At 53.1% G+C, this 27,960-nt stretch overlaps 1 protein-coding gene across 2 annotated transcripts in view; it reads left to right on the top strand.

Annotated features, from left to right (window-relative positions):
• The first annotated feature begins 522 nt into the window (after window positions 1-522).
• LOC119958196 (bridging integrator 2-like) overlaps window positions 523-27,960 on the top strand; it is a 141,898-nt gene continuing 114,460 nt past the window's right edge. Inside the window, exon 1 of one of the 2 annotated variants that reach the window (XM_038786568.1) lies at window positions 523-667. In XM_038786568.1, coding sequence (XP_038642496.1) covers window positions 584-667 — 84 coding nt within the window. In that variant the 5' untranslated portion in view covers window positions 523-583. The remainder of the gene's footprint in view (window positions 668-27,960) is intronic. The other variant, XM_038786569.1, reaches the window with a different exon arrangement.

Here is a 27,960-nt window from a genome sequence, read left to right as displayed (position 1 = left end):
CGTTATGGAATGTGCTGCAGTGTTTGTTAAAGTATAAAGCAGCTCTCCGAGACACTCTTGAGGACATTGGTTGAGATTTCACGACAGTTTGAGGGGCTCCTTCCAAATGACCTGGGAGGCTGACAACGCAATCGTTCACAGTGTATACATCAGACTATCCAATAAACAGTGCAATTTGGCCAGAATGTAGCACTCACATTAACACTGCCCCCTGTGCCAATTCGTTTTTGACCCCTGATGCAGGTCTGTAAATGAACCAGTGTAAATATTCACCTATATTCAGCAGCAACAAAGTAATAAGTGAGCAAGTGTGTTATTTTGTTCAGAATCACTTGCACAAATGCAGATTCTTTGCAATTTAAAGCGGGGGTTTTGATCGCTTGGCTGCTTTAAAATGCTGGTGATTGCTCCTCGATGTAAGGGATGAGGTGACCTAATTAAGTCCTTTCCCACACGTTATTATCTCCGATCTGAAACGGATGTTAAGCATGATGGGTATTTGAAGTATCTCACTTCCTCAGGGGCAGAGAGGCTGACACGAACCAGAGGCAGACACAGCGTGAGAGTGAAAGAACACAGAGAGATGGCCGAGACGCCAAGTAAACCTGGAGGGGCTGGACTGTTTGCCAAACATGTGCAAAAGCGATTCATGCGGGCGCACGAAATGGTAACAAATCCTTCTTTTTTTCCTTGTTCCATTTGCATCTAGATTGTCGAGCGTTCTATGCATTTACCGCGACCAACATTCAGACCTATTTAGGAAAAAAATGATTTGAGCCTGCCGACCCTACCCCAGGGGTGTATGTCTTCCTCAGGTTTGCGTCCCCATTACCTCTTTAATGTTCCCAAATCGATGCCAGATTCAATACAAAGAACGCACTTTACCCGATTCGATCATTCTGGTCACTTGATTGGAGTTAGGTTTACTCTGAACGCAGGTTGGGTATGCACATTTCCTGCCGTAAGGTTCTTTGAAGAAAGGAATGATTTAAGTCATTTGTATTGTGTTGAGGGGCCGCAGGATCGTTAATCTGTCGCAAGACTTCCCTGCTCAGTATGGCGCGCGGTGTGGGCGCAGCGCTGTCAAAGTGGATATTTCGATGTGAAACTTCATCAGCTAGAAGTTGAAAAAGATATTGTTTTAATTTCGATTCTGACCCAAGCAGAGATTCCTCATGAACCAGATGCTGTGTCGCGCGCAAATGGAAAATGCACAAACGATTCTTTTCTTTTTAGCGTTGAAAGCTGCTTTCTGTTCAGTGGCCTCTCTCTCTGTCTGTCTCGCTCTCTCTGTTAAGCAAGGATGACATGCGTGTACCAGAGGTGGTTAACAAGAGAAGTGGTGCACGCTGTGGTTGGAACTGTCACAGGATGTTTGTGAGCTGGTTGCATTATCTCGGAGCTGGTAGTGGGGACTTCGCACCTCAGCACTTTCCACAGGCGTCCAGCGAGCTGCCTGCCAGAACGTCAGCTGTTGCAGGGTGTTCCGGCACCTTCTGTGGAATGTTTCCGGCCGTGTATTTGGAGCAGCTGGACTTTCCGATGGTGATCGTGGGGGGTGTTAGGAGGCTGAGGCTTTACTTCAGGCTGAGGAACGCTTCCTTCCCGAGCATCCCACTTCATGTGACCTCTGTACTACTAGCCGATGAGGAATTACCTCAGTGTGCGCTGTTCACTGCATAACGGCCTGCTGTGGGGTCTCGGAGACACAGGACTTTTTTGCAAACAGTGGGCTGTCGACTGTGTGTTACAGGGGGTCACCGATGTGTCGCTCCCCCAATCCCCCCCCCCCACCCCCCCGCCCCACCCCCCATGATATTCAATCTAAAGGGACAGCCTTCGGCCCGACTACTGTTTCCAGCCAGGAATCTCCAAAATTCACCTCTGCTGTTTACAGCAGTGTTTTTCAAACTTTTTTGCCGGGACCCATTTTTACCAACTGGCCATCCTTCGCGAGCTATGCCAGCCGGCCGACCCTGGCGACCCATGCCGGCCGGCCAACATTCGCGACCCACCTTTTCGCTCACCTTTAAAGTGACAGGTGAGCCTGCTTGGTCCTCACGATCTCACTTGCTTTGTCATTCAATGTTACATTTCTGCGAGGGACCTCAGCTGACGGTTTGTTTTCTCTGCTTCCTTTGAAAAGAAGATTGTCCATGAACTCGCCATGCTTAGTTTCCAAATGCCTTTGACGTTTTGAGGTTTTAAACTTTCATTTGCCAGTACTTTTCTGCTTTGCAGCCTGATTTGCATTGGCACAATTAACAAAGCCATACCTCAAGTAATCATCCTTATACTGCTTTGTTCCGATTTCAGCTTCTTAATGGGTTGTTACACAGAGGTCCTGGGGCTCTGTACAACTCACACCAGCACTGCTTTGTCCTGCCGTGGACTCTCCTGTGAAGCTCTCTCCAGCATAGAACATACAGTGCACAAGGAGGTCATTCGGCCCATCGAGTCTGCACCAACCTACTTAAGCCCTCACTTCCACCCTATCCCCCTAACCTAATAACCCCTCCTAACCTTCTTTGGTCACGAAGGGCAATTTATCATGGCCAATCCACCTAACCTGCACGTCTTTGGACTGTGGGAGGAAATCGGAGCATCCGGAGGAAACCCACGCAGACATGGGGAGAACGTGCAGACTCCGCACAGACAATCACCCAAGCTGGGAATCGAACCTGGGACCCTGGCGCTGTGTAGCTACAGTGCAAACCACTTGTGTAGCCCTGATTCAGTTGAGAGTTCCTGGCCCATGTGTGTCTCTGACCCTCTCTCTTCCTCATCACAAACTGATCCATCTTCAGTTCTTCACACGCTCCTGTTGCTTGTTTGCTGGCAGCTATAATGTCGTCTTCGTGATTTCACGGGCAAAGTATGGATGGCGTGATGTCAGTGTACGTGCCGGGCGTGTGACCTGCTCTCTGCTGCCACGTCTGGTGCAAAGACTCTGCTGTTTGTAAAGAGAAATTTGCTCCGGGGACACCACGCTGACGTCAGGAGGAGACGGTACTGGGACAGCGCGCTGACGTCAGGAGGAGACGGTACTGGGACAGCGTGCTGACGTCAGGAGGAGACGGTACTGGGACAGCGCGCTGACGTCAGGAGGAGACGGTACTGGGACAGCGCGCTGGCGTAAGGAGGAGGAGGTACTGGGACAGCGTGCTGACGTCAGGAGGAGACGGTATTGGGACAGCACGCTGACGTCAGGAGGAGACGGTACTGGGACAGCGCGCTGACGTCAGGAGGAGACGGTACTGGGACAGCGCGCTGACGTCAGGAGGAGACGGTACTGGGACAGCGCGCTGACGTCGGGAGGAGACGGTACTGGGACAGCGCGCTGACGTCAGGAGGAGACGGTACTGGGACAGCGCGCTGACGTCAGGAGGAGACGGTACTGGGACAGCGCGCTGACGTCAGGAGGAGACGGTACTGGGACAGCGCACTGACGTCAGGAGGAGACGGTACTGGGACAGCGCGCTGACGTCAGGAGGAGACGGTACTGGGACAGCGCGCTGACGTCAGGAGGAGACGGTACTGGGACAGCGCGCTGACGTCAGGAGGAGACGGTACTGGGACAGCGCGCTGACGTCAGGAGGAGACGGTACTGGGACAGCGCGCTGACGTCAGGAGGAGACGGTACTGGGGACAGCGCGCTGACGTCAGGAGGAGACGGTACTGGGACAGCGCGCTGACGTCAGGAGGAGACGGTACTGGGACAGCGCGCTGACGTCAGGAGGAGACGGTACTGGGACAGCGCGCTGACGTCAGGAGGAGACGGTACTGGGACAGCGCGCTGACGTCAGGAGGAGACGGTACTGGGACAGAGCGCTGACGTCAGGAGGAGACGGTACTGGGACAGCGCGCTGACGTCAGGAGGAGACGGTACTGGGACAGAGCGCTGACGTCAGGAGGAGACTGTACTGGGACAGCGTGCTGACGTCAGGAGGAGACGGTACTAGGGACAGCGCGCTGACGTCAGGAGGAGATGGTACTGGGACAGCGCGCTGACGTCAGGAGGAGACGGTACTGGGACAGCGCGCTGAGCGTCAGGAGGAGACGGTACTGGGACAGCGCGCTGACGTCAGGAGGAGACTGTACTGGGACAGCGCACTGACGTCAGGAGGAGACGGTACTGGGACAGCGCACTGACGTCAGGAGGAGACGGTACTGGGACAGCACGCTGACGTCAGGAGGAGACGGTACTGGGACAGCGCTGACGTCAGGAGGAGACGGTACTGGGACAGCGCGCTGACGTCAGGAGGAGACGGTACTGGGACAGCACGCTGACGTCAGGAGGAGACGGTACTGGGACAGCGCGCTGACGTCAGGAGGAGACGGTACTGGGACAGCGCGCTGACGTCAGGAGGAGACGGCACTGACACAGCGCGCTGACGTCAGGAGGAGACGGTACTGGGACAGAGCGCTGACGTCAGGAGGAGACGGTACTGGGACAGCGCGCTGACGTCAGGAGGAGACGGTACTGGGACAGCGCTGACGTCAGGAGGAGACGGTACTGGGACAGCGCGCTGACGTCAGGAGGAGACGGTACTGGGACAGCGCGCTGGCGTCAGAAGGAGACGGTATTGGGACAGCACGCTGACGTCAGGAGGAGACGGTACTGGGACAGTGCGCTGACGTCAGGAGGAGACGGTACTGGGACAGAGCGCTGACGTCAGGAGGAGACGGTACTGGGACAGTGCGCTGACGTCAGGAGGAGACGGTACTGGGACAGAGCGCTGACGTCAGGAGGAGACGGTACTGGGACAGCGCGCTGACGTCAGGAGGAGACGGTACTGGGACAGCGCGCTGACGTCAGGAGGAGACGGTACTGGGATAGCGCTGACGTCAGGAGGAGACGGTACTGGGACAGCGCGCTGACGTCAGGAGGAGACGGTACTGGGACAGCGCGCTGGCGTCAGAAGGAGACGGTATTGGGACAGCACGCTGACGTCAGGAGGAGACGGTACTGGGACAGTGCGCTGACGTCAGGAGGAGACGGTACTGGGACAGAGCGCTGACGTCAGGAGGAGACGGTACTGGGACAGTGCGCTGACGTCAGGAGGAGACGGTACTGGGACAGAGCGCTGACGTCAGGAGGAGACGGTACTGGGACAGCGCGCTGACGTCAGGAGGAGACGGTACTGGGACAGCGCGCTGACGTCAGGAGGAGACGGTACTGGGACAGCGCGCTGACGTCAGGAGGGGACGGTACTGGGACAGCGCACTGACGCCAGGAGGAGACGGTACTGGGACAGCGCGCTGACGTCAGGAGGAGACGGTACTGGGCTGCGCGCTGACGTCAGGAGGAGACGGTACTGGGACAGTGCGCTGACGTCAGGAGGAGACGGTACTGGGACAGCGCGCTGACGTCAGGAGGAGACGGTACTGGAACAGCGCGCTGACGTCAGGAGGAGATGGTACTGGGACAGAGCGCTGACGTCAGGAGGAGACGGTACTGGGACAGCGCACTGACGTCAGGGCGAGACGGTACTGGGACAGCGCGCTGACGTCAGGAGGAGACGGTACTGGGAAAGCGCGCTGACGTCAGGGCGAGACGGTACTGGGACAGCGCGCTGACGTCAGGAGGAGACGGTACTGGGACAGCGCGCTGACGTCAGGAGGAGACGGTACTGGGACAGCGCGCTGACGTCAGGAGGAGACGGTACTGGGACAGCGCGCTGGCGTCAGGAGGAGACGGTATTGGGACAGCACGCTGACGTCAGGAGGAGACGGTACTGGGACAGCGCGCTGACGTCAGGAGGAGACGGTACTGGGACAGAGCGCTGGCGTCAGGAGGAGACGGTACTGGGACAGCGCGCTGGCGTCAGGAGGAGACGGTACTGGGGCAGCGCGCTGGCGTCAGGAGGAGACGATACTGGGACAGAGCGCTGACGTCAGGAGGAGGCGGTACTGGGACAGCGCGCTGACGTCAGGAGGAGACGGTACTGGGACAGAGCGCTGACGTCAGGAGGAGATGGTACTGGGGCAGCGCACTGACGTCAGGAGGAGACGGTACTGGGACAGCGCGCTGGCGTCAGGAGGAGACGGTACTGGGACAGCGCGCTGACAATAGGACAAGACGGTACTGGGACAGCGCTGACGTCAGGAGGAGACTGTACTGGGACAGCGCACTGACGTCAGGAGGAGACGGTACTGGGACAGCGCACTGACGTCAGGAGGAGACGGTACTGGGACAGCGCTGACGTCAGGAGGAGACGGTACTGGGACAGCGTGCTGACGTCAGGAGAAGACGGTACTGGGACAGCGCACTGACGTCAGGAGGAGACGGTACTGGGACAGCGTGCTGATTGGGGGAGGAGATGGTACTGGGACAGCGTGCTGACGTCAGGAGGAGACGGTACTGGGACAGCGCGCTGACGTCAGGAGGAGACGGTACTGGGACAGCGCGCTGATGTCAGGAGGAGACGGTACTGGGACAGCGCGCTGACGCCAGGAGGAGACGGTACTGGGACAGCGCGCTGACGTCAGGAGGAGACGGTACTGGGACAGCGCGCTGACGTCAGGAGGAGACGGTACTGAGACAGCGCGCTGACGTCAGGAGGAGACGGTACTGAGACAGCGCGCTGACGTCAGGAGGAGACGGTACTGGGACAGCGCGCTGACGTCAGGAGGAGACGGTACTGGGACAGCGCGCTGGCGTCAGGAGGAGACGGTACTGGGACTGCGTGCTGACGTCAGGAGGAGACGGTACTGGGACAGCGCGCTGACGTCAGGAGGAGACGGTACTGGGACAGCGCGCTGACGTCAGGAGGAGACGGTACTGGGACAGCGCGCTGATGTCAGGAGGAGACGGTACTGGGACAGCGCGCTGACGTCAGGAGGAGACGGTACTGGGACAGCGCGCTGACGTCAGGAGGAGACGGTACTGGGACAGCGCTGACGTCAGGAGGAGACGGTACTGGGACAGCGTGCTGACGTCAGGAGGAGACGGTACTGGGACAGCGCGCTGACGTCAGGAGGAGACGGTACTGGGACAGCGCGCTGACGTCAGGAGGAGACGGTACTGGGACAGCGCGCTGACGTCAGGAGGAGACGGTACTGGGACAGCGCGCTGACGTCAGGAGGAGACGGTACTGGACAGCGCGCTGACGTCAGGAGGAGACGGTACTGGGACAGCGCGCTGACGTCAGGAGGAGACGGTACTGGGACAGCGCGCTGACGTCAGGAGGAGACGGTACTGGGACAGCGCACTGACGTCAGGAGGAGACGGTACTGGGACAGCGCGCTGACGTCAGGAGGAGACGGTACTGGGACAGCGCGCTGACGTCAGGAGGAGACGGTACTGGGACAGCGCGCTGACGTCAGGAGGAGACGGTACTGGGACAGAGCGCTGACGTCAGGAGGAGACGGTACTGGGACAGAGCGCTGACGCCAGGAGGAGACGGTACTGGGACAGCGCGCTGACGTCAGGAGGAGACGGTACTGGGACAGAGCGCTGACGTCAGGAGGAGACGGTACTGGGACAGCGCGCTGACGTCAGGAGGAGACGGTACTGGGACAGTGCGCTGACGTCAGGAGGAGGCGGTACTGGGACAGAGCGCTGACGTCAGGAGGAGACGGTACTGGGACAGCGCACTGACGTCAGGAGGAAACGGTACTGGGACAGCGCGCTGACGTCAGGAGGAGACGGTACTGGGACAGCGGGCTGACGTCAGGAGGAGACGGTACTGGGACAGTGCGCTGACGTCAGGAGGAGACGGTACTGGGACAGCGCGCTGACGTCAGGAGGAGACGGTACTGGGACAGCGCACTGACGTCAGGAGGAGACGGGACTGGGACAGAGCGCTGACGTCAGGAGGAGACGGTATGGGACAGCGCGCTGACGTCAGGAGGAGACGGTACTGGGACAGTGCGCTGACGTCAGGAGGAGATGGTACTGGGACAGCGCGCTGACGTCAGGAGGAGACGGTACTGGGACAGCGCACTGACGTCAGGAGGAGACGGTACTGGGACAGCGCGCTGACGTCAGGAGGAGACGGTACTGGGACAGCGCGCTGACGTCAGGAGGAGACGGTACTGGGACAGCGTGCTGACGTCAGGAGGAGACGGTACTGGGACAGCGCGCTGACGGCAGGAGGAGACGGTACTGGGACAGCGCTGACGTCAGGAGGAGACGGTACTGGGACAGCGCGCTGACGTCAGGAGGAGACGGTACTGGGACAGTGTGCTGACGTCAGGAGGAGACGGTACTGGGACAGCGCGCTGACGTCATGGAGAGACGGTACTGGGACAGCGCTGACGTCAGGAGGAGACGGTACTGGGACAGCGCTGACGTCAGGAGGAGACGGTACTGGGACAGCGCGCTGACGTCAGGAGGAGACGGCACTGGGACAGCGCGCTGACGTCAGGAGGAGACGGTACTGGGACAGCGCGCTGACGTCAGGAGGAGACGGTACTGGGACAGCGCGCTGACGTCAGGAGGAGACGGTACTGGGACAGCGCGCTGACATCAGGAGGAGACGGTACTGGGACAGCGCGCTGACGTCAGGAGGAGACGGTACTGGGACAGGGTGCTGACGTCAGGAGGAGACGGCACTGGGACAGCACGCTGACGTCAGGAGGAGACGGTACTGGGACAGCGCGCTGACGTCAGGAGGAGACGGTACTGGGACAGCGCGCTGACGTCAGGAGGAGACGGTACTGGGACAGCGCACTGACGTCAGGAGGAGACGGTACTGGGACAGCGCGCTGACGTCAGGAGGAGACGGTACTGGGACAGGGCGCTGACGTCAGGAGGAGACGGTACTGGGACAGCGCGCTGACGTCAGGAGGAGACGGTACTGGGACAGCGCGCTGACGTCAGGAGGAGACGCTACTGGGACAGCGCGCTGACGTCAGGAGGAGACGGTACTGGGACAGCGCACTGACGTCAGGAGGAGACGGTACTGGGACAGCGCGCTGACGTCAGGAGGAGACGGTACTGGGACAGCGCACTGACGTCAGGAGGAGACGGCACTGGGACAGCGCGCTGGCGTCAGGAGGAGACGGTACTGGGACAGCGCTGACGTCAGGAGGAGACGGTACTGGGACAGCGTGCTGACGTCAGGAGGAGACGGTACTGGGGCAGCGCGCTGACGTCAGGAGGAAACGGTACTGGGACAGCGCTGACGTCAGGAGGAGACGGTACTGGGACAGGGCGCTGACGTCAGGAGGAGACGGTACTGGGACAGCGCGCTGACGTCAGGAGGAGACGGTACTGGGACAGGGCGCTGACGTCAGGAGGAGACGGTACTGGGACAGGGCGCTGGCGTCAGGAGGAGACGGTACTGGGACAGCGTGCTGACGTCAGGAGGAGACGGCACTGGGACAGCGTGCTGACGTCAGGAGGAGACGGTACTGGGACAGCGCGCTGACGTCAGAAGGAGACGGTACTGGGACAGCGCGCTGACGTCAGGAGGAGACGGTACTGGGACAGCGCGCTGACGTCAGGAGGAGACGGTACTGGGACAGCGCGCTGACGTCAGGAGGAGACGGTACTGGGACAGCGCACTGACGTCAGGAGGAGACGGTACTGGGACAGCGCGCTGACGTCAGGAGGAGACGGTACTGGGACAGTGCGCTGACGTCAGGAGGAGACGGTACTGGGACAGCGCGCTGACGTCAGGAGGAGACGGTACTGGGACAGCGCGCTGACGTCAGGAGGAGACGGTACTGGGACAGCGCGCTGACGTCAGGAGGAGACGGTACTGGGACAGCGCGCTGACGTCAGGAGGAGACGGTACTGGGACAGCGCGCTGACGTCAGGAGGAGACGGTACTGGGACAGCGCGCTGACGTCAGGAGGAGACGGTATTGGGACAGCGCGCTGATGTCAGGAGGAGACGGTACTGGGACAGCGCGCTGACGTCAGGAGGAGACGGTACTGGGACAGCGCGCTGACGTCAGGAGGAGACGGTACTGGGTCAGGGCACTGACGTCAGGAGGAGACGGTACTGGGACAGCGCACTGACGTCAGGAGGAGACGGTACTGGGTCAGCGCACTGACGTCAGGAGGAGACGGTACTGGGACAGCGCACTGACGTCAGGAGGAGACGGTACTGGGACAGCGCTGACGTCAGGAGGAGACGGTACTGGGACAGCGCTGACGTCAGGAGGAGACGGTACTGGGACAGCGCGCTGACGTCAGGAGGAGACGGTACTGGGACAGCGCTGACGTCAGGAGGAGACGGTACTGGGGCAGCGCGGTGACGTCAGGAGGAGACGGTACTGGGACCGCGCGCTGACGTCAGGAGGAGACGGTACTGGGACAGCGCGCTGACGTCAGGAGGAGACGGTACTGGGACAGCACGCTGACGTCAGGAGGAGACGGTACTGGGTCAGGGAACTGACGTCAGGAGGAGACGGTACTGGGACCGCGCGCTGACGTCAGGAGGAGACGGTACTGGGTCAGGGAACTGACGTCAGGAGGAGACGGTACTGGGACAGCGTGCTGACGTCAGGAGGAGACGGTACTGGGACAGCGAGCTGACGTCAGGAGGAGACGGTACTGGGACAGCGCGCTGACGTCAGGAGGAGACGGTACTGGGACAGCGCACTGACGTCAGTAGGAGACGGTACTGGGACAGCGTGCTGACGTCAGGAGGAGGCGGTACTGGGACAGCGCACTGACGTCAGTAGGAGACGGTACTGGGACAGCGTGCTGACGTTAGGAGGAGACGGTACTGGGACAGCGCGCTGGCGTCAGGAGGAGACGGTACTGGGACAGCGTGCTGACGTCAGGAGGAGACGGTACTGGGACAGCGTGCTGACGTCAGGAGGAGACGGTACTGGGACAGGGCGCTGACGTCAGGAGGAGACGGCACTGGGACAGAGCACTGACGTCAGGAGGAGACGGTACTGGGACAGCGCGCTGACGTCAGGAGGAGACGGTACTGGGACAGCGCGCTGACGTCAGGAGGAGACGGTACTGGGACAGAGCGCTGACGTCAGGAGGAGACGGTACTGGGACAGCACGCTGACGTCAGGAGGAGACGGTACTGGGACAGCGCGCTGACGTCAGGAGGGGACGGTACTGGGACAGCGCACTGACGTCAGGAGGAGACGGTACTGGGACAGCGCGCTGGCGTCAGGAGGAGACGGTACAGGGACAGCGAGCTGACGTCAGGAGGGGACGGTACTGGGACAGCGCGCTGACGTCAGGAGGGGACGGTACTGGGACAGCGCGCTGACGTCAGGAGGAGACGGTACTGGGACAGCGCGCTGACGTCAGGAGGAGACGGTACTGGGACAGCGCGCTGACGTCAGGAGGAGACGGTACTGGGGCAGCGCACTGACGTCAGGAGGGGACGGTACTGGGACAGCGTGCTGACGTCAGGAGGAGACGGTACTGGGACAGGGCGCTGACGTCAGGAGGAGACGGTACTGGGACAGCGCGCTGACGTCAGGAGGAGACGGTACTGGGACAGCGCGCTGGCGTCAGGAGGAGACGGTACAGGGACAGCGAGCTGACGTCAGGAGGGGACGGTACTGGGACAGCGCGCTGACGTCAGGAGGGGACGGTACTGGGACAGCGCGCTGACGTCAGGAGGAGACGGTACTGGGACAGCGCGCTGACGTCAGGAGGAGACGGTACTGGGACAGCGCGCTGACGTCAGGAGGAGACGGTACTGGGGCAGCGCACTGACGTCAGGAGGGGACGGTACTGGGACAGCGTGCTGACGTCATGAGGAGACGGTACTGGGACAGGGCGCTGACGTCAGGAGGAGACGGTACTGGGACAGCGCGCTGACGTCAGGAGGAGACGGTACTGGGACAGCGCGCTGACGCCAGGAGGAGACGGTACTGGAACAGCGCACTGACGTCAGGAGGAGACGGTACTGGGACAGCGCGCTGACGTCAGGAGGAGACGGTACTGGGACAGGGCGCTGACGTCAGGAGGAGACGGTACTGGGACAGCGTGCTGACGTCAGGAGGAGACGGTACTGGGACAGCGCGCTGATGTTAGGAGGAGACGGTACTGGGGCAGCGCGCTGACATCAGGAGGAGACGGTACTGGGACAGCGCGCTAACGTCAGGAGGAGGCGGTACTGGGACAGCACGCTGACGTCAGGAGGAGACGGTACTGGGACAGCGCACTGACGTCAGGAGGAGACGGTACTGGGACAGCGTGCTGACGTCAGGAGGAGACGGTACTGGGACAGAGCGCTGACGTCAGGAGGAGACGGTATTGGGACAGCGCTGACGTCAGGAGGAGACGGTACTGGGACAGCACGCTGACGTCAGGAGGAGATGGTACTGGGACAGAGCGCTGACGTCAGGAGGAGACGGTACTGGGACAGCGTGCTGACGTCAGGAGGAGACGGTACTGGGACAGCGCGCTGACGTCAGGAGGAGACGGTACTGAGACAGCGCACTGACGTCAGGAGGAGACGGTACTGGGACAGCGCGCTGACGTCAGGAGGAGACGGTACTGGGACAGCGTGCTGACGTCAGGAGGAGACGGTACTGGGACAGCGTGCTGACGTCAGGAGGAGACGGTACTGGGACAGCACGCTGACGTCAGGAGGAGACGGTACTGGGACAGCGTGCTGACGTCAGGAGGAGACGGTACTGGGACAGCGCGCTGACGTCAGGAGGAGACGGTACTGGGACAGCGCGCTGACGTCAGGAGGAGACAGTACTGGGACAGCGTGCTGACGTCAGGAGGAGACGGTACTGGGACAGCGCACTGACGTCAGGAGGAGACGGTACTGGGACTGCACGCTGATGTTAGGAAGATCGGGATTGCTCCCCGACCCTCCTATCACCCGCCTGAGACCCACCCGTGGGTCTCCACCGTGTGGGTGAAAAAACCCTGGTTTATTGCATTAAGAAATAATTGGCAGTTCTGCTCTCTGAAACTCTCTCCCCCCGCCCCCTCGATTAGGTGATTAGTAGCTCTCTGAGGGGAAGTTGCAGTGACACAAATAGGCCCCAACCCTCAGACCCCTCCATCTTTGTGGTCGTCTTCACTGATGTATATACTGTATATATCTATGTGTTTTACGGTAAGGTTCCCGTACCAGCCTCCCCGAACAGGCGTCGGAATTTGGCGACTAGGGGCTTTTCACAGTTACTTCATTTGAAGCCTACTTGTGACAATAAGCGATTTTCATTTTCATTTCATTTCCTGTACTACAGGTACGGGGGTTGATCCCTGCCTGCTGGCTCCGCCCAGTAGGCTGAGTATAAATATGTGCGCTCCCCATTCAGCAGCCATTTCATCAGCTACTATCGGAGGCTACACATCTCAGTGTAATAAAGCCTCGATCACATTCTACTCTCGTCTTCTCGTAATTCATAGTGCATCAATCTTCCATGGGTTGATCGAAAATCTGACGACCAGAAAGCTCCAATGCGCTTTCCGCATTGCATCCATGGACAACAGCTGACCTCTGGTACCTGGCCCTCAAGTTCACTGCGTGTGGACACAGACACTACGAGGCTCATTCTGACTTTGTGTGATGGAGGAAAGGAGGCGATTGTGAGTCAGCAGCACGTTTCACACCTCCCTCTCTCTCTCTCTTGAGCGAATGGAAATGGAGGGAGGGTCGAGTGCAGTTTCACCATTGCCTGCATTAAATTAACAGCAGGCAAGAAATTACACCTTGGGAGGTTCAACGCATCGACTGATCTTCACCTGACACACATACATGCATGCATGGGTCTTGGGCGAACGTCATTTTCAATTCTGCTACGGATAAAGATATTGATGGGCAACCTAGGCCAGTGAGTAGGCCGCGTGAGTGACCCTCCTTCATCTCAATCGGCCACAAAATTGAAATCAGGATTGTTCACTAACCGTGACCCCATGAATAAGATTAAATACATTTAATACACGCTGAATATTTAATAACGAGTTATAGAAAATGCTTCATCATTTATATATTAATAGAACTGTCATCAACTTCAAATGGTGGAAACAATAGAAATATTTCCACTTTGGACACAGAGGGAGCGCACGGCTCTCACACTCAATGTTGTGAGCAATCAGCACACACCTCACTTCACTTGTCCTCGCTTTACGTGTGAATCACTTCAGTCACATCGGCAGGAAACAAACTACCCGGATGTAAATCAGCGGAATGTGGCGACCCTGCGCGGGGGAGGGGTAACGGTCAACAAAATGTCTCGTGGGCCCCACTCAGAACCCAGATGGGCCGAATGGGGCCCCCAGGTCAGAGGTTGCCCACCACTCTGTCCAGTGAGGCTAGCATCATTTACAACAGAATTTCATCCTTCCCCCGGTTAAATACTCCAGCCCACCCCATCCCACTCATCGTGCACCTTTCAGGGCAACCATGGAGCCCTCAATGCTGCTGAGGCGCACTCTGTACATGCTTCCCTCCTGATGACTCAGTGAACCCACAATGCATCTGCTCACTCAGCCGCTACATAGACCCGTGCACTCTAAAGTCACTCATCAGCTGCTACACGGCAAGACACTGCACCCATCACAGTAGCAAGGATCAACACCAGTAATTTACAATTATCCCCTCTTGAAATTGTCCACAAATCAAACATCTTCACCATATTTTAAAGAACAGGCAGGTCACAATGCCCAGCAGACATTGCTCCAGTTTGTTAATACCCAGCAGACATTACTCCAGATTGTTAATACCCAGCAGACATTGCTCCAGTTTGTTAATACCCAGCAGACATTGCTCCAGATTGTTAATCCCCAGCAGACATTACTCCAGATTGTTAATACCCAGCAGACATTACTCCAGATTGTTAATCCCCAGCAGACATTACTCCAGATTGTTAATACCCAGCAGACATTACTCCAGATTGTTAATACCCAGCAGACATTACTCCAGATTGTTAATACCCAGCCGACATTACTCCAGATTGTTAATCCCCAGCAGACATTACTCCAGATTGTTAATACCCAGCAGACATTACTCCAGATTGTTAATACCCAGCAGACATTACTCCAGATTGTTAATACCCAGCCGACATTACTCCAGATTGTTAATCCCCAGCAGACATTACTCCAGATTGTTAATACCCAGCAGACATTACTCCAGATTGTTAATACCCAGCCGACATTACTCCAGATTGTTAATCCCCAGCAGACATTACTCCAGATTGTTAATACCCAGCCGACATTACTCCAGATTGTTAATCCCCAGCAGACATTACTCCAGATTGTTAATCCCCAGCAGACATTACTCCAGATTGTTAATCCCCAGCAGACATTACTCCAGATTGTTAATCCCCAGCAGACATTACTCCAGATTGTTAATACCCAGCAGACATTACTCCAGATTGTTAATACCCAGCCGACATTACTCCAGATTGTTAATCCCCAGCAGACATTACTCCAGATTGTTAATACCCAGCCGACATTACTCCAGATTGTTAATACCCAGCCGACATTACTCCAGATTGTTAATCCCCAGCAGACATTACTCCAGATTGTTAATACCCAGCAGACATTACTCCAGATTGTTAATACCCAGCCGACATTACTCCAGATTGTTAATCCCCAGCAGACATTATTCCTGACTGTTAATACCCAGCAGACATTACTCCAAATTATTAATCCCAATCAGACATTACTCCAGATTGTTAATACCATGCAGACATTACTCCTGACTGTTAATACCCAGCAGACATTACTCCAAATTATTAATCCCAATCAGACATTACTCCAGATTGTTAATACCATGCAGACATTACTCCTGACTGTTAATACCCAGCAGACATTACTCCAGATTATTAATCCCCATCAGACATTACTCCAGATTGTTAATCCCCATCAGACATTACTCCAGATTGTTAATCCCCAGTAGACATGCTCTGGAATGCCGAATACAAACGGTTGAGCAGCCATTATGCACTTACGTGTGATTGAGGCTGTGTCCAGGTAACAATACTGCAACTTAAATCTCAGAACATGATGCCTTTGCTTTCAGTGCTGGGTTATTAAGTGCAATTAGCTGCAATTTAATATGCCAAGTTAACCTGGATCATTGAGCGTCACTTGTTAACTGTTAATACTTCATTAATCTTTATCAATTTATAGGCAGTTTGCGATTTATTACTGCACTTTTTACATTGTGAAAGAATTATTCTCTAATAAATTGGCTCAGTTATCAATTAGGAATTATCCACATTTAGGCTTTGACTGATTTACTGGGATCTGTTTCTGTTTTCTGATTGGAGGAACCTTTTAGTTGCCTGGCAATCATCTCTTTAACAGGCCATTAATTTGGGCTTCACAAATGTGCCGTAACTTCAAATCGATAATGTGTAATCTTTTTATTTTGCCTCCAACTTTGTTATCAAGCCTTGCTTGTCGAGGTGTGCGACCCTTTCTTCCCTTATCGTTGCCATGGTGACGCAGGTGCAAAGGTAAATCTGCGTGCCTTCAAAAGCCAGGCCTTGGAGCCTCGGTTTGAAGAAACCAAAATATAAATGCGAGCGATACTTTTTTTTTGCTTTTGCGTATTGGTGCTCAATGGGCCTGTGACCTGTGAACTCCTGGCACTCAATGACAAGGTGCTCATCATACTTCAACTGTGCCCATTGGAGTCTTTCAGAGGGAGTATCTGAGACACATGTTCAAGCCATGTTCAAGCCACACTTGAGCATGTTTTGTGAACATTTAATTGATTGGCTCACTATCCTTTATACATTTAAGGGTTGTCAATGTGGCTGACAGGCCCAGCATTTATTGCCCATCTCGAATTGCCCCTTGAGAAGGTGGTGGTGAGCTGCCTTCTTGAACCGCTGCAGTCCATGTGGTGTAGGTACACCCACTGTGCTGTTAGGGAGGGTGTTCCAGGATGTTGCCCCAGCGACAGTGAAGGAACGGCCGATATATTTCCAAGTCAGGGTGGTGAGTGACTTGGAGGGGAACCTCCAGGTGGCGATGTTCCCAGGTGTCTGAGAGCATCTCGTCCTGTGCATGATCTGCTGCATTAGACCAGGGTTTATCCCCTAGCTTGATGGGAATAGTAGAGTGGGGGAGGAAGGGATATGCTGGCCTGCTGGTGGTGAAATACAATTCTGCTGTTGGAGGCCCGCAGCCCCTCATGGATTTTCCAGGTGTAGAATTGACCAGCCAGGTAGAAAACAAAGATTATTTGTGGGATTCTCCGTCGGCAGCGCATCCACGCTCGCGAGTTTCCCGACGGCGTGGGGTGGTCACAATGGGAAACCCCATTGGCCGGATGTGGGAATGGAGTATCCTGCTGTCCAAAGATGTGCAGGTTAGGTGGATTGGCCATGATAAATTGTCCCTTAGTGTCCAAAGATGTACAGGTTAGGTGGATTGGCCATGCTAAATTGTCCCTTAGTGTCCAAAGATGTGTAGGTTAGGTGGATTGGCCATGCTAAATTGTCCCTTAGTGTCCAAAGATGTGCAGGTTAGGTGGATTGGCCATGCTAAATTGTCCCTTAGTGTCCAAAGATGTGTAGGTTAGGTGGATTGGCCATGCTAAATTGTCCCTTAGTGTCCAAAGATGTGCAGGTTAGGTGGATTGGCCATGATAAATTGTCCCTTAGTGTCCAAAGATGTGTAGGTTAGGTGGATTGGCCATGCTAAATTGTCCCTTAGTGTCCAAAGATGTGCAGGTTAGGTGGATTGGCCATGATAAATTGTCCATTAGTGTCCAAAGATGTGCAGGTTAGGTGGATTAGCCATGCTAAATTGTCCCTTAGTGTCCAAAGATGTGAAGGTTAGGTGGATTGGCCGTGTTAAATTGTCCCTTAGTGTCCAAAAATGTGCAGGTTAGGTGGATTGGCCATGATAAAGTATCCCTCAGTGTCCAAAGATGTGAAGGTTAGGTGGATTGGCCATGTTAAGTTGTCCCTTAGTGTCGAAAGATGTACAGGTCAGGTGGATTGGCTGTGATATATTGTCCCTTAGTGTCCAAAGATGTGCAGGTTAGGTGGATTGGCCATGATAAATTGTCCCTTAGTGTCCAAAGATGTACAGGTTAGGTGGATTGGCTGTGCTAAATTGTCCCTTAGTGCCCAAAGATGTGCAGGTTAGGTGGATTGGCCATGTTAAATTGTCCCTTAGTGTCCAAAGATGTGCAGGTTAGGTGGATTGGCCATGATAAATTGGCCCTTAGTGCCCAAAGATGTGCAGGTTAGGTGGATTGGCCATGATAAATTGTCCCTTAGTGTCCAAAGATGTGCAGGTTAGGTGGATTGGCCATGCTAAATTGTTCCTTAGTGTCCAAAAGGTTAGACGGGGTTCCAGGGCTATGGGGCTAGGGTGGAGTTGTGAGTTTAAGTAGGGTGCTCTTTCCAAGGGCCAGTGGAGACGTGATGGGCCAAATGGCCTCCTTCTACACTGTAAATTCGATGATTCTTTGATTCTAAAACGGGGTTGGCGGGACGGAGAATCCTGCCCAATGTTTATTTACCAGGTTACGCTCTGCACTTCCTGAAGGGGCTCCCTGCCTGACCTCCTTCCAGGCCGGGCTTTTTATACTCGAGGTCTGATTCCCCCAGTTAAGGGGGTAATTCCACCCCCTCATTACCGGGGGAGCTCATACTCAGAGGTCACGTGGAATCTAATTGCCCTGATGACGTGATCTCCTTGGGGGTTATAACACCTGGGAAGACTCCATTCACAGGGAGTATCACCAAATTGGTGCAGGGAAAGTGTGTTGATCGAAAAGCAAGATTTTAAACCTTTCATCGGGCGAAAGTGGTGACGAGTGACTTCCTTTCCCTTTGTGCTGCTGTCCGTTGCCACATTGAAGCTACTGAGCGATGAGAGTTCCATCTCTGAGCTGATCAACTGTGTGATCCTCAAAGCATCTTTTCAAACAATATTCTGTGCTCTTGTTGCAACTCTTGTTGCAAATGCTAGTTCAGTGGACGATCTGCAAACCAACAACAGGGTGATACCAACAACTGTGATTCCCACAGTTCAAGCAGGAAACACAACAGCAATGTCTGTGAACTGCGTGAATTCAGCTCTGCCAGCAGAGGTACTGATTAGAAACCACACCCATTCCGGTCTTTTGTAGAAATTGCACCAAGGTAGTTAAGTCGATCATAAAACCATTTGTCCTCAGTTCTTTTTAATCCAACATCATTACGATTGCTCCAATGCCCATCCAACATTGCGGGACTGGTCTCCCCCATTGAGCTGTTGCCTAGCTCTCGGTTGAGGTAATTGTTCCATGGGTGCCAGGGAGCTTGGCACCGGGCAGATCGAACAGCGAGGTGCCAACCTGGTGAAGCCAGAATGCAGGACTGCCTGGGTGCAGAACAGCGGAAACAGGAGACCGTCGACCAAGCTGAGCGATGCCACAATCAATGGATAAGATCAAAGCTCCGCAGTCCGGCCACGTCAGTGACTGCCCTTGACATCAAGGCAGCATTTGACCGAGTGTGGCATCAAGGAGCCCTAACTAAACTGGAGTCAATGGGAATCAGGGGGAAACTCTCCGCTGGTTGGAGTCATACCCGACACAAAGGAAGGTGGTTGTGGTGGTTGGAGGTCAATCATCTCAGCTCCAGGACATCACTGCAGGAGTTCCTCAGGGTAGCGTCCTCGGCCCAACCATCTTCAGCTGCTTCATCAATGACCTTCCTTCCATAATAAGGTCAGAAGTGGGGATGTTTGTGGATGAGTGCACAATGTTCAGCACCATTCTTGACTCCTCAGATACTGAAGCAGTCCATATCCAAATGCAGCAAGACCTGGACAATATCCAGGCTTGGAGCTGACAAGTGGCAAGTTACATTCATGCCACACAAGTGCCAGGCAATGACCATCTCCTACAAGAGAGGATCTAACCACCGCCCCTTGATATTCCAAGGCATTACCATCACTATCAATGTCCATTGACCAGAAACTGAACTGGACCCAGCCACATTAATACTGTGGCTACAAGAGCAGGTCAGAGACTGGGAATCCTGCGGAGAGTAACTCACCTCCTGACCCCCCAAAGCCTGTCCACCATCTACAAGGCACAAGTCAGGAGTGTGATGGAGGTGAGTTACTCTCTGCAAGATTCCCAGTCTCTTACTTGCTCTTGTCATCATAATTGTATACGCCTGGCCCAGTTCAGTTTCTGATCAATGGTAGCCCCCAGGATATTGATAGCGGGGGATTCAGCGATGGTAATGCCATTGAATGTCAATGGGCGATGCACTTGGTGCATTCATCAACAAATATCCCCACCTTTGACCTTATGGTGGAAGGGAGGTCATTGATGAAGCAGCTGAAGATGGTTGGGGCTGAGGACGCTACCCTGAGGAACTCCTGCAGTGATGTCCTGGAGCTGAGATGATTGACCTCCAACCACCACAACTGTGGAGTAAAGGGTCAACATCAGAAACATACATGACTCTGATGTAATAATGATGTCAGATCAAATGACTGAGAAGTAAGAAAGATCTGGAAGGAGGAGAAACTCCGACCTCGTGACAAGGTCCAAATGTGCAAATACTTGCAGCAAATAAAGAGTAATGGTTTTTGAGAAACCAGCCGAGTACATTGGGAGAATAGACAATCCCCAGAACAACCATCCGGACCTCATAATGAAACAACCATCCTCATTGTGAAAATTAGGATTCCAGTGAAGAGTTCTCCCACATTGCCTTTACATCGACCGGACTATGGTTCCTGCCACATTCGGCGGTCAAATGCTGCCTTGATGCCAAGGGAAGTCACTCTCATCTCACCTCTGGCATTCAGCTCTTATGTCCATGTTTGAGCCAAGGCTGTCAGGAGGTCAGGAGCTGAGTGACCCTGGTGGAACCTAAACTGAGCGTCAGTGAGCAGGTTAATGTTTGTGTCTCATCCCAATGTCTGGTCAAGATTGTACAATTGGAGAGACAAACATTTGAATTTGCAAACACAGGCCCTTGTGTCTTTTCTGTCAGGTTAACACAAACATTATCCCACTGAGGAAATTCGAGTATGCCAGTCTTAGGTTAAGAAAGGCTCCAAATACAACCCCAAGCCTTTGATGATGGCCAGGGTTTCTGATTGTCCTTACGATGCCCTTTAGATGCCACCAGCTTTGCTGTTACCATTTGGAACCTATTATTAATTGGAGAGTTGGTAGTCTAACGACCTTCTGTGAGTCATCTCACAGTAGGGAATGAAATGACAGGTCTATAGTCCCTCACACACAACCTTTAAACCTTCTAATCAGCTTCATATCGGAATGGAAAATTACCTTGCTCAATGCCAAGGTTCTAAACTGCCTATTGAGAGGATGAAAGCATTTGGAAGGGTTGCTGCTTCCTCAGCACAATTCAGGACTCTTGTACTTTGAATAACCCCACCTTGTTATTTTCCTCTTGATGCAAAGAGTTGCTTTGACTGGGTTGAATGGAATAGTCTTCAGAGTGGCTCAGAAACAATGGGATTTGGTGCCAGCTTCACCCAACTGGTGGTCCCACTGTATTCAGATCTCTGAACCTGCAAAACTGGATGTTGTCTGCCGCCTAATCCAATACATGGGGCAACGTTTCCGTTACGTTCTGTGGTGTGGCCGTGGTAAAGATGCGCACAGAACATCTAGTTCTTTGACTGGTAAGATAGTTTATGAACAAAATGAACACGTGGAAAGATAATTTGTGAACTATAATACAAGCGGTAACGACTAATTGAATTCTCCTGGAGCTACTTCCAATGCGACTGTCCTCTAGTAAAACTTACTACCTACTGCCATATCTTTCCAGTCACGTGGAGGATCTCTATCACCATCTGCTGGTTGGAAGTCATATAGATAACATAAGAACATAAGAACTAGGAGCAGGAGTAGGCCATCTGGCCCCTCGAACCTGCTCCGCCATTCAATTAGATCGTGGCTGATCTTTTGTGGACTCAGCTCCACTTTCCGGCCCGAACACCATAACCCTTAATCCCTTTATTCTTCAAAAAACTATCTATCTTTACCTTAAAAACATGTAATGAAGGAGCCTCAACTGCTTCACTGGGCAAGGAATTCCATAGATTCACAACCCTTTGGGTGAAGAAGTTCCTCCTAAACTCAGTCCTAAATCTACTTCCCCTTATTTTGAGGCTATGCCCCCTAGTTCTGCTTTCACCCGCCAGTGGAAACAACCTGCCCGCATCTATCCTATCTATTCCCTTCATAATTTTAAATCTTTCTATAAGATCCCCCCTCATCCTTCTAAATTCCAATGAGTACAGTCCCAGTCTACTCAACCTCTCCTCATAATCCAACCCCTTCAGCTCTGGGATTAACTAAATACATTAATAGATAACTATATATATTGCTATACATATGCATATCACCACAGTTTCCTTTCAAGGACAGGGACATGTAGAAATTTGGACCCTGGTTGATCTTCTCGTGGTCAGCTGTCCCACGGTTACAGTAATTTACTTATAATGAGTGGCCACAGCTCCTGCTGTCACAAATGCATCTGTCCACAAGAGCACTGGTAGGAGTGACCACAGCACAGTGGAGAGTCAGTCATACCTTCACACAGTGGATCCCGTCCATCGTGTTGTGTGGCACGACCACCATGCTAAATGGGTTAGATTGAGAACAGCTCTCGGTGCTCAAAACCGAGCCTCCATGAGGCGCTGTGAGCCATCAGCCACTCCAGAATTGTATTCGATCACACTCTGTTACTTCATGGCCCAGCATCTCCCCCACTCTACCATTACCATCAAGCTACGGTTCAATGATGAGTGCAGGAGAGCGTGTCAGGAACAGCACCAGTTATAACTTAAAATGAAGTGCCCAATTGCTAAAACTACGACACAGAGCTACATGTTTGCTGAACAGCGGCATGCAACAAGACGAAGCAAAGCGATCCCACCACTAATGGATCTAAACTCAACTCACTGGAGGAGGAGGCGCCATCAACGCGAGGCCCCCTCCAGAAATCTTAGATACAAGAGGCCAGTCAGTTTGATATCAGTGATGGGTAACATTTTATGTTCTTTAAACTTTTTTTAACAGGAAAAATATTAACATTCACTGCGAGAGGCTTGTGTTAATTAAGGAGAGCTAGCACAGATTTGCAAAGGCAGATTATTTTTGGCTAATCTAAATTAATTCTTTTGATCAAGTGACAGAGAAGGTTTGGGCAGCAGGGTAGTATAGTGGTTAGCACAATTGCTTCACAGCTCCATGGTCCCAGGTTTGATTCCCGGCTTGGGTCACTGTCTATACGGAGTCTGCACGTTCTCCCCGTGTCTGCGTGGGTTTCATCCGGGTGCTCCGGTTTCCTCCCACAGTCCAAAGATGTCAACTGGGATCTTGGATTCATGTCGCATTACATCCACCCCCCATCTGGCCTGGACTTGCAAAATCCTACCAACTGTTCTGGTTTGAGACAATTCACACCTCTTTAACCTGGGATTATCCCTCTCCCTGGATCTGTAATGATTTGATTATCTGCAAATGCTTGCATTCCAAGCATTGTCCAGCGTCTCTGACTTTGTCTATATAAACGTTTCTGGAACCTACCTCTCCATTCACCTGAGGAAGGAGCAGTGCTCCGAAAGCTCATGTTTGAAACAAACCTGTTGGACTTTAACCTGGTGTTGTAAGACTTCTTACTGTGCTCACCCCAGTCCAACGGCGGCATCTCCACATCAAAGATGTGCAGGTTAGGTGGATTGGCCACGATAAACTGCCCCTGAGTGTCCAAGGTTAGGTGGGGTTATAGAGTTATGGGGATAGGGCGGGAGGGTGGGCCGAGGTAGGGTGTTCTTTCAGAGGGTCGGTGCAGACTTGATGGGCTGAATGGCTTCCCCCTACGCTGTCAGGATTGTATGATTCTACGAATGTGAGACTGGTGCACTGTCCCACCCACAGTGTGACGGAAAGAGTCACATGAGAAGGGACCTGGGTTAGGCTGAGAGACCTGTGTAGATATAAGCACAGAGTTAGCTCCCAGTCCCTATGTATATAATTCTGTATTACCAAGAAACACTACTGTTCAACTTTACAAGCCTCTGAACCTCTGAGTGAGGCCTACTGAGCAAGGCCCCGACAACAAACTGGAGTCTATAACGGGTGACTCAACCCAACTCGGAAACTTGTCTCTCGCCCTTTATACCGAGAGCAGTCCCTATCCCAGGGATCAGTGGGGCCCACCTCTTAGAAAAAGGCAACGCTTGGATAGTATGGTAATTAGAAAGTGAAAAGGGAAAACAGGTTGTCGAGAAACTTCTTCCACCGGCATTATTATTGTGATGAATAGTTTGTCTGAAGGTTCTGAGGAACTGAAGCAATCGGCAATAGGAAGGAAATGGAGTTCTGGGGCTCCACCACATTGTCAGCTGTGACTATGTTTCAGGTCAGGTGCTGTGTGTTTATGTCGAACATGTCAACTCTGACCCTATAAATGGTCGCTCCTTTCAGAGTGTCACTGGAATTTACATTTACAGTTCAAATCATGGAAATGGTTGCGCACTGTACAAAAAAAGTCAATCTGGTCCATTGATGCTGCAATCCCCACTCTTCCATCCTGTGGAGCTTGATATGGTATGATCCATTCATGATCTTCAGCCAATGCGATTCACTCCAGGTGACATCACGAAATGACTGAAGGCACTGGAGACTGCAAAGGCTGTGGGCCCTGACAATATCCCAGCAATAGTACTGAAGACTTGTGCTCCAGAACTTGCCATGCCCCTAGCCAAGCTGTTCCAGTACAGCTACAACACTGGCATCTACCTGGCAATGTGGGAAATTGCCCAGGTGTGTCCTGTACACAAGAAACAGGACAAATCTAACCCAGCCAATGACCGCCCTATCAGTCTACTCTCCATCATCAGCAAAGTGATGGAAGGAGTCATCAACAGGGCTATCAAGCGGCACTTACTCAGCAATAACCTGATCACAGACACTCAGTTTGGGTTCCACCAGGGTCGCTCAGCTCCTGACCTCATTACAGCCTTGGTTCAAACATGGACAAAAGAGCTGAATGCCAGAGGTGAGGTGAGAGTGACTGCCCTTGACATCAAGGCAGCATTTGACCGAGTGTGGCATCAAGGAGCCTGAGCTAAACTGGAGTTAATGGGAATCAGGGGGGGAAACTCTCCGCTGGCTGGAGTCATACCCGGCACAAAGGAAGGTGGTTGTGGTGATTGGAGGTCAATCATCTCAGCTCCAGGACATCACTGCAGGGATTCCTCAGGGTAGTGTCCTTGGCCCAACCATCTTCAGCTGCTTCATCAATGACCTCCCTTCCATCATAAGGTCAGATGTGGGAGTGTTCGCACCATTCGCGACTCCTCAGATACTGAAGCAGTTCACGTGCAAATGCAGCAAGACCTGGGCAATATCCAGGCTTGGGGCTGACAAGTGGCAAGTATCATTCACGCCCCTCCACAAACATTCACTTCCTTTCTCCACCGATGCACAGTAGCAGCCGTGTGTACCATCTACAAGATGCACTGCAGGAACTCACCAAGGCTCCTCAGGCAGCACCTTCCAAACTCATGACCTCTACCATCTAGAAGGACAAGAGCAGCAGATTCCTGGGAACCCCACCACCTGGAGGTTCCCCTCCGAGTCACTCACTATCCTGACTTGGAAATATATCGGCTGTTCCTTCACTGTCGCTGGGGCAACATCCTGGAACTACCTCCCTAACAGCACTGGGGGTGTACCTACAGCACATGGACTGCAGCAGTTCAAGAAGGCAGCTCACCACCACCTTCTCAAGTGTAATTATCCCCGTAACTACATGGGTTTGCTCCGGGTGTTCCGGTTCCCTCCCACAGTCCAAAGATGTGCAGGTTAAGTGGATTGGCCATGCTTAATTATCCCTTAGTGTCCAAAGATGTGCAGGTTACGTGGATTGGCCGTGCTAAATTGTCCCTTAGTGTCCAAAGATGTGCAGGTTAGGTGGATTGGCCATGCTAAATTGTCCCTTAGTGACCAAAGATGTGCAGGTTAGGTGGATTGGCCATGATAAATTGTCCCTTAGCGTCCACAGATGTGCAGGTTAGGTGGATTGGTCATGTTAAATTGTCCCTTAGTGTCCAAAGATGTGCAGGTTAGGTGGATTGGTCGTGCTAAATTGTCCCTTAGTGACCAAAGATGTGCCGGTTAGGTGGATTGGCCATAATAAACTGTCCCTTAGCATCCAAAGATGTGCAGGATAGGTGGATTGGCCATGTTAAATTGTCCCTTAGTGTCCAAAGATGTACAGGTTACGTGGATTGGCCATGCTAAATTGTCCCTTAGTGTCCAAAGATGTACAGGTTAGGTGGATTGGGTTTGATAAATTGTCCCTTAGTGTCCAAAGATGCACAGGTTAGGTGGATTGACCATGTTAAATTGTCCCTTAGCGTCCAAAGTTTAGGTGGGGTTACAGGGATAGGGTGAGGGAATTGGGCTGAGATAGGGCGGTATTGCGGAGTGTCAGTGCAGGTTCGATGGGCTGAGTGGCCTCCTTCTGCACTGTAGGGATTCTATTTTGGGAGAAGCAATAAATGCTGGCCGAGCCAGCGAAGCCCGCATCCCGTAAAAAGGATTTTTAAAAAAATTCTTCCTTTCATTCTTTGCTTGCTGAGCTGGTTTCCAAGTTACTCTGTACGGCACTGTCTGTTCCTCTATTGTCACCCTGATTCGACTGCAAAGATGTCTCGCAATGCACTTCATTTATGTGTGAAAAAGAAATGACAAGTTATATGTCTGAACAAATCAGGTGAGAGGAAATGGGGAGGGTACAGGCCCAACATGATCCCTCTAGGGTAACAGGAAGGAGTAACAAGCCAGAGAACTATGGGTGGCCAGAGACATTCAGGATGCAATGAGAAGGTAAAGAGAGGCTTTTGGCAAGTACAACGGGGGCAATAGTGGAGCACAGAAAGTGTAGGATGGAGTTTAAGAAAGCAATTAGGAGAGCAAAGAGAGGATATGAGAAAGCTCTGGCTGGTAAAAGTAGGGGAAAATTCCAAGATATTCTGTAAGTCTATCAATGGGAAGAAAAGTGCAGGGCCAATTAGGGACCAAGAGGGGAATCTGTGGGTGGAGCCAGAGGACATTGATCGGGTGTTGAATGAATATTTCACATCCGGCTTCGCCCAAGAGAATGAGGAGGTACATATGGAACTCGGGGAGAGAGACTGTGAGGTTCTTGAGGAAATTGTCACAGGGAGTGGCAAGGTATTGGAGGTGTTGGCGGGTTTAAAAGTGGACAAATCTCCAGGTCCGGATGACTATTTTCCTGTCAAATTAACAATGTTGTACAATGTTGATAAAGTAAAAACTGTACTCGCTGGTTTGTTTAATAATTATGGTGGGATTACTTATAGGACGGACACAAACTAACACTGCGTTATAGCGTTGCTGATCTTAGTATAGGGCAGCACGGTGGCACAGTGGCTAGCACTGTTGCTTCACAGCGGCTGGATCCCGGCTTCGATTCCCGTATTGGGTCACTGTCTGTGGGGAGTCTGCACGTTCGCCCCGTGTCTGCGTGGGTTTCCTCCGGGTGCTCCGGTTTACAAACATAAGAACATAAGAACTAGGAGCAGGAGTAGGCCATCTGGCCCCTCGAGCCTGCTCCGCCATTCAATGAGATCATGGCTGATCTTTTGTGGACTCAGCTCCACTTTCCGGTCCGAACACCATAACCCTTAATCCCTTTATTCTTCAAAAATCTTCTTCTTAAAAACATTTATTGAAGGAGCCGCTACTGCTTCACTGGGCAAGGAATTCCATAGATTCACAACCCTTTGGGTGAAGAAGTTCCTCCTAAACTCAGTCCTAAATCTACTTCCCCTTATTTTGAGGCTATGCCCCCTAGTTCTGCTTTCACCCGCCAGTGGAAACAACCTGCCCGCATCTATTCTATCTATTCCCTTCATAATTTTAGATGTTTCTATAAGATCCCCCCTCATCCTTCTAAATTCCAACGAGTACAGTCCCAGTATACTCAACCTCTCCTCGTAATCCAACCCCCTCAGCTCTGGGATTAACCTAGTGAATCTCCTCTGCACACCCTCCAGTGCCACTACGTCCTTTCTCAA

Source organism: Scyliorhinus canicula, chromosome 28 (genome assembly GCF_902713615.1).
Source record: "Scyliorhinus canicula chromosome 28, sScyCan1.1, whole genome shotgun sequence".
Classification (NCBI taxonomy): domain Eukaryota; kingdom Metazoa; phylum Chordata; class Chondrichthyes; order Carcharhiniformes; family Scyliorhinidae; genus Scyliorhinus; species Scyliorhinus canicula.
Note: the sequence above shows the minus strand (reverse complement) of the source record. Positions and strands in the feature narration are given on the sequence as shown.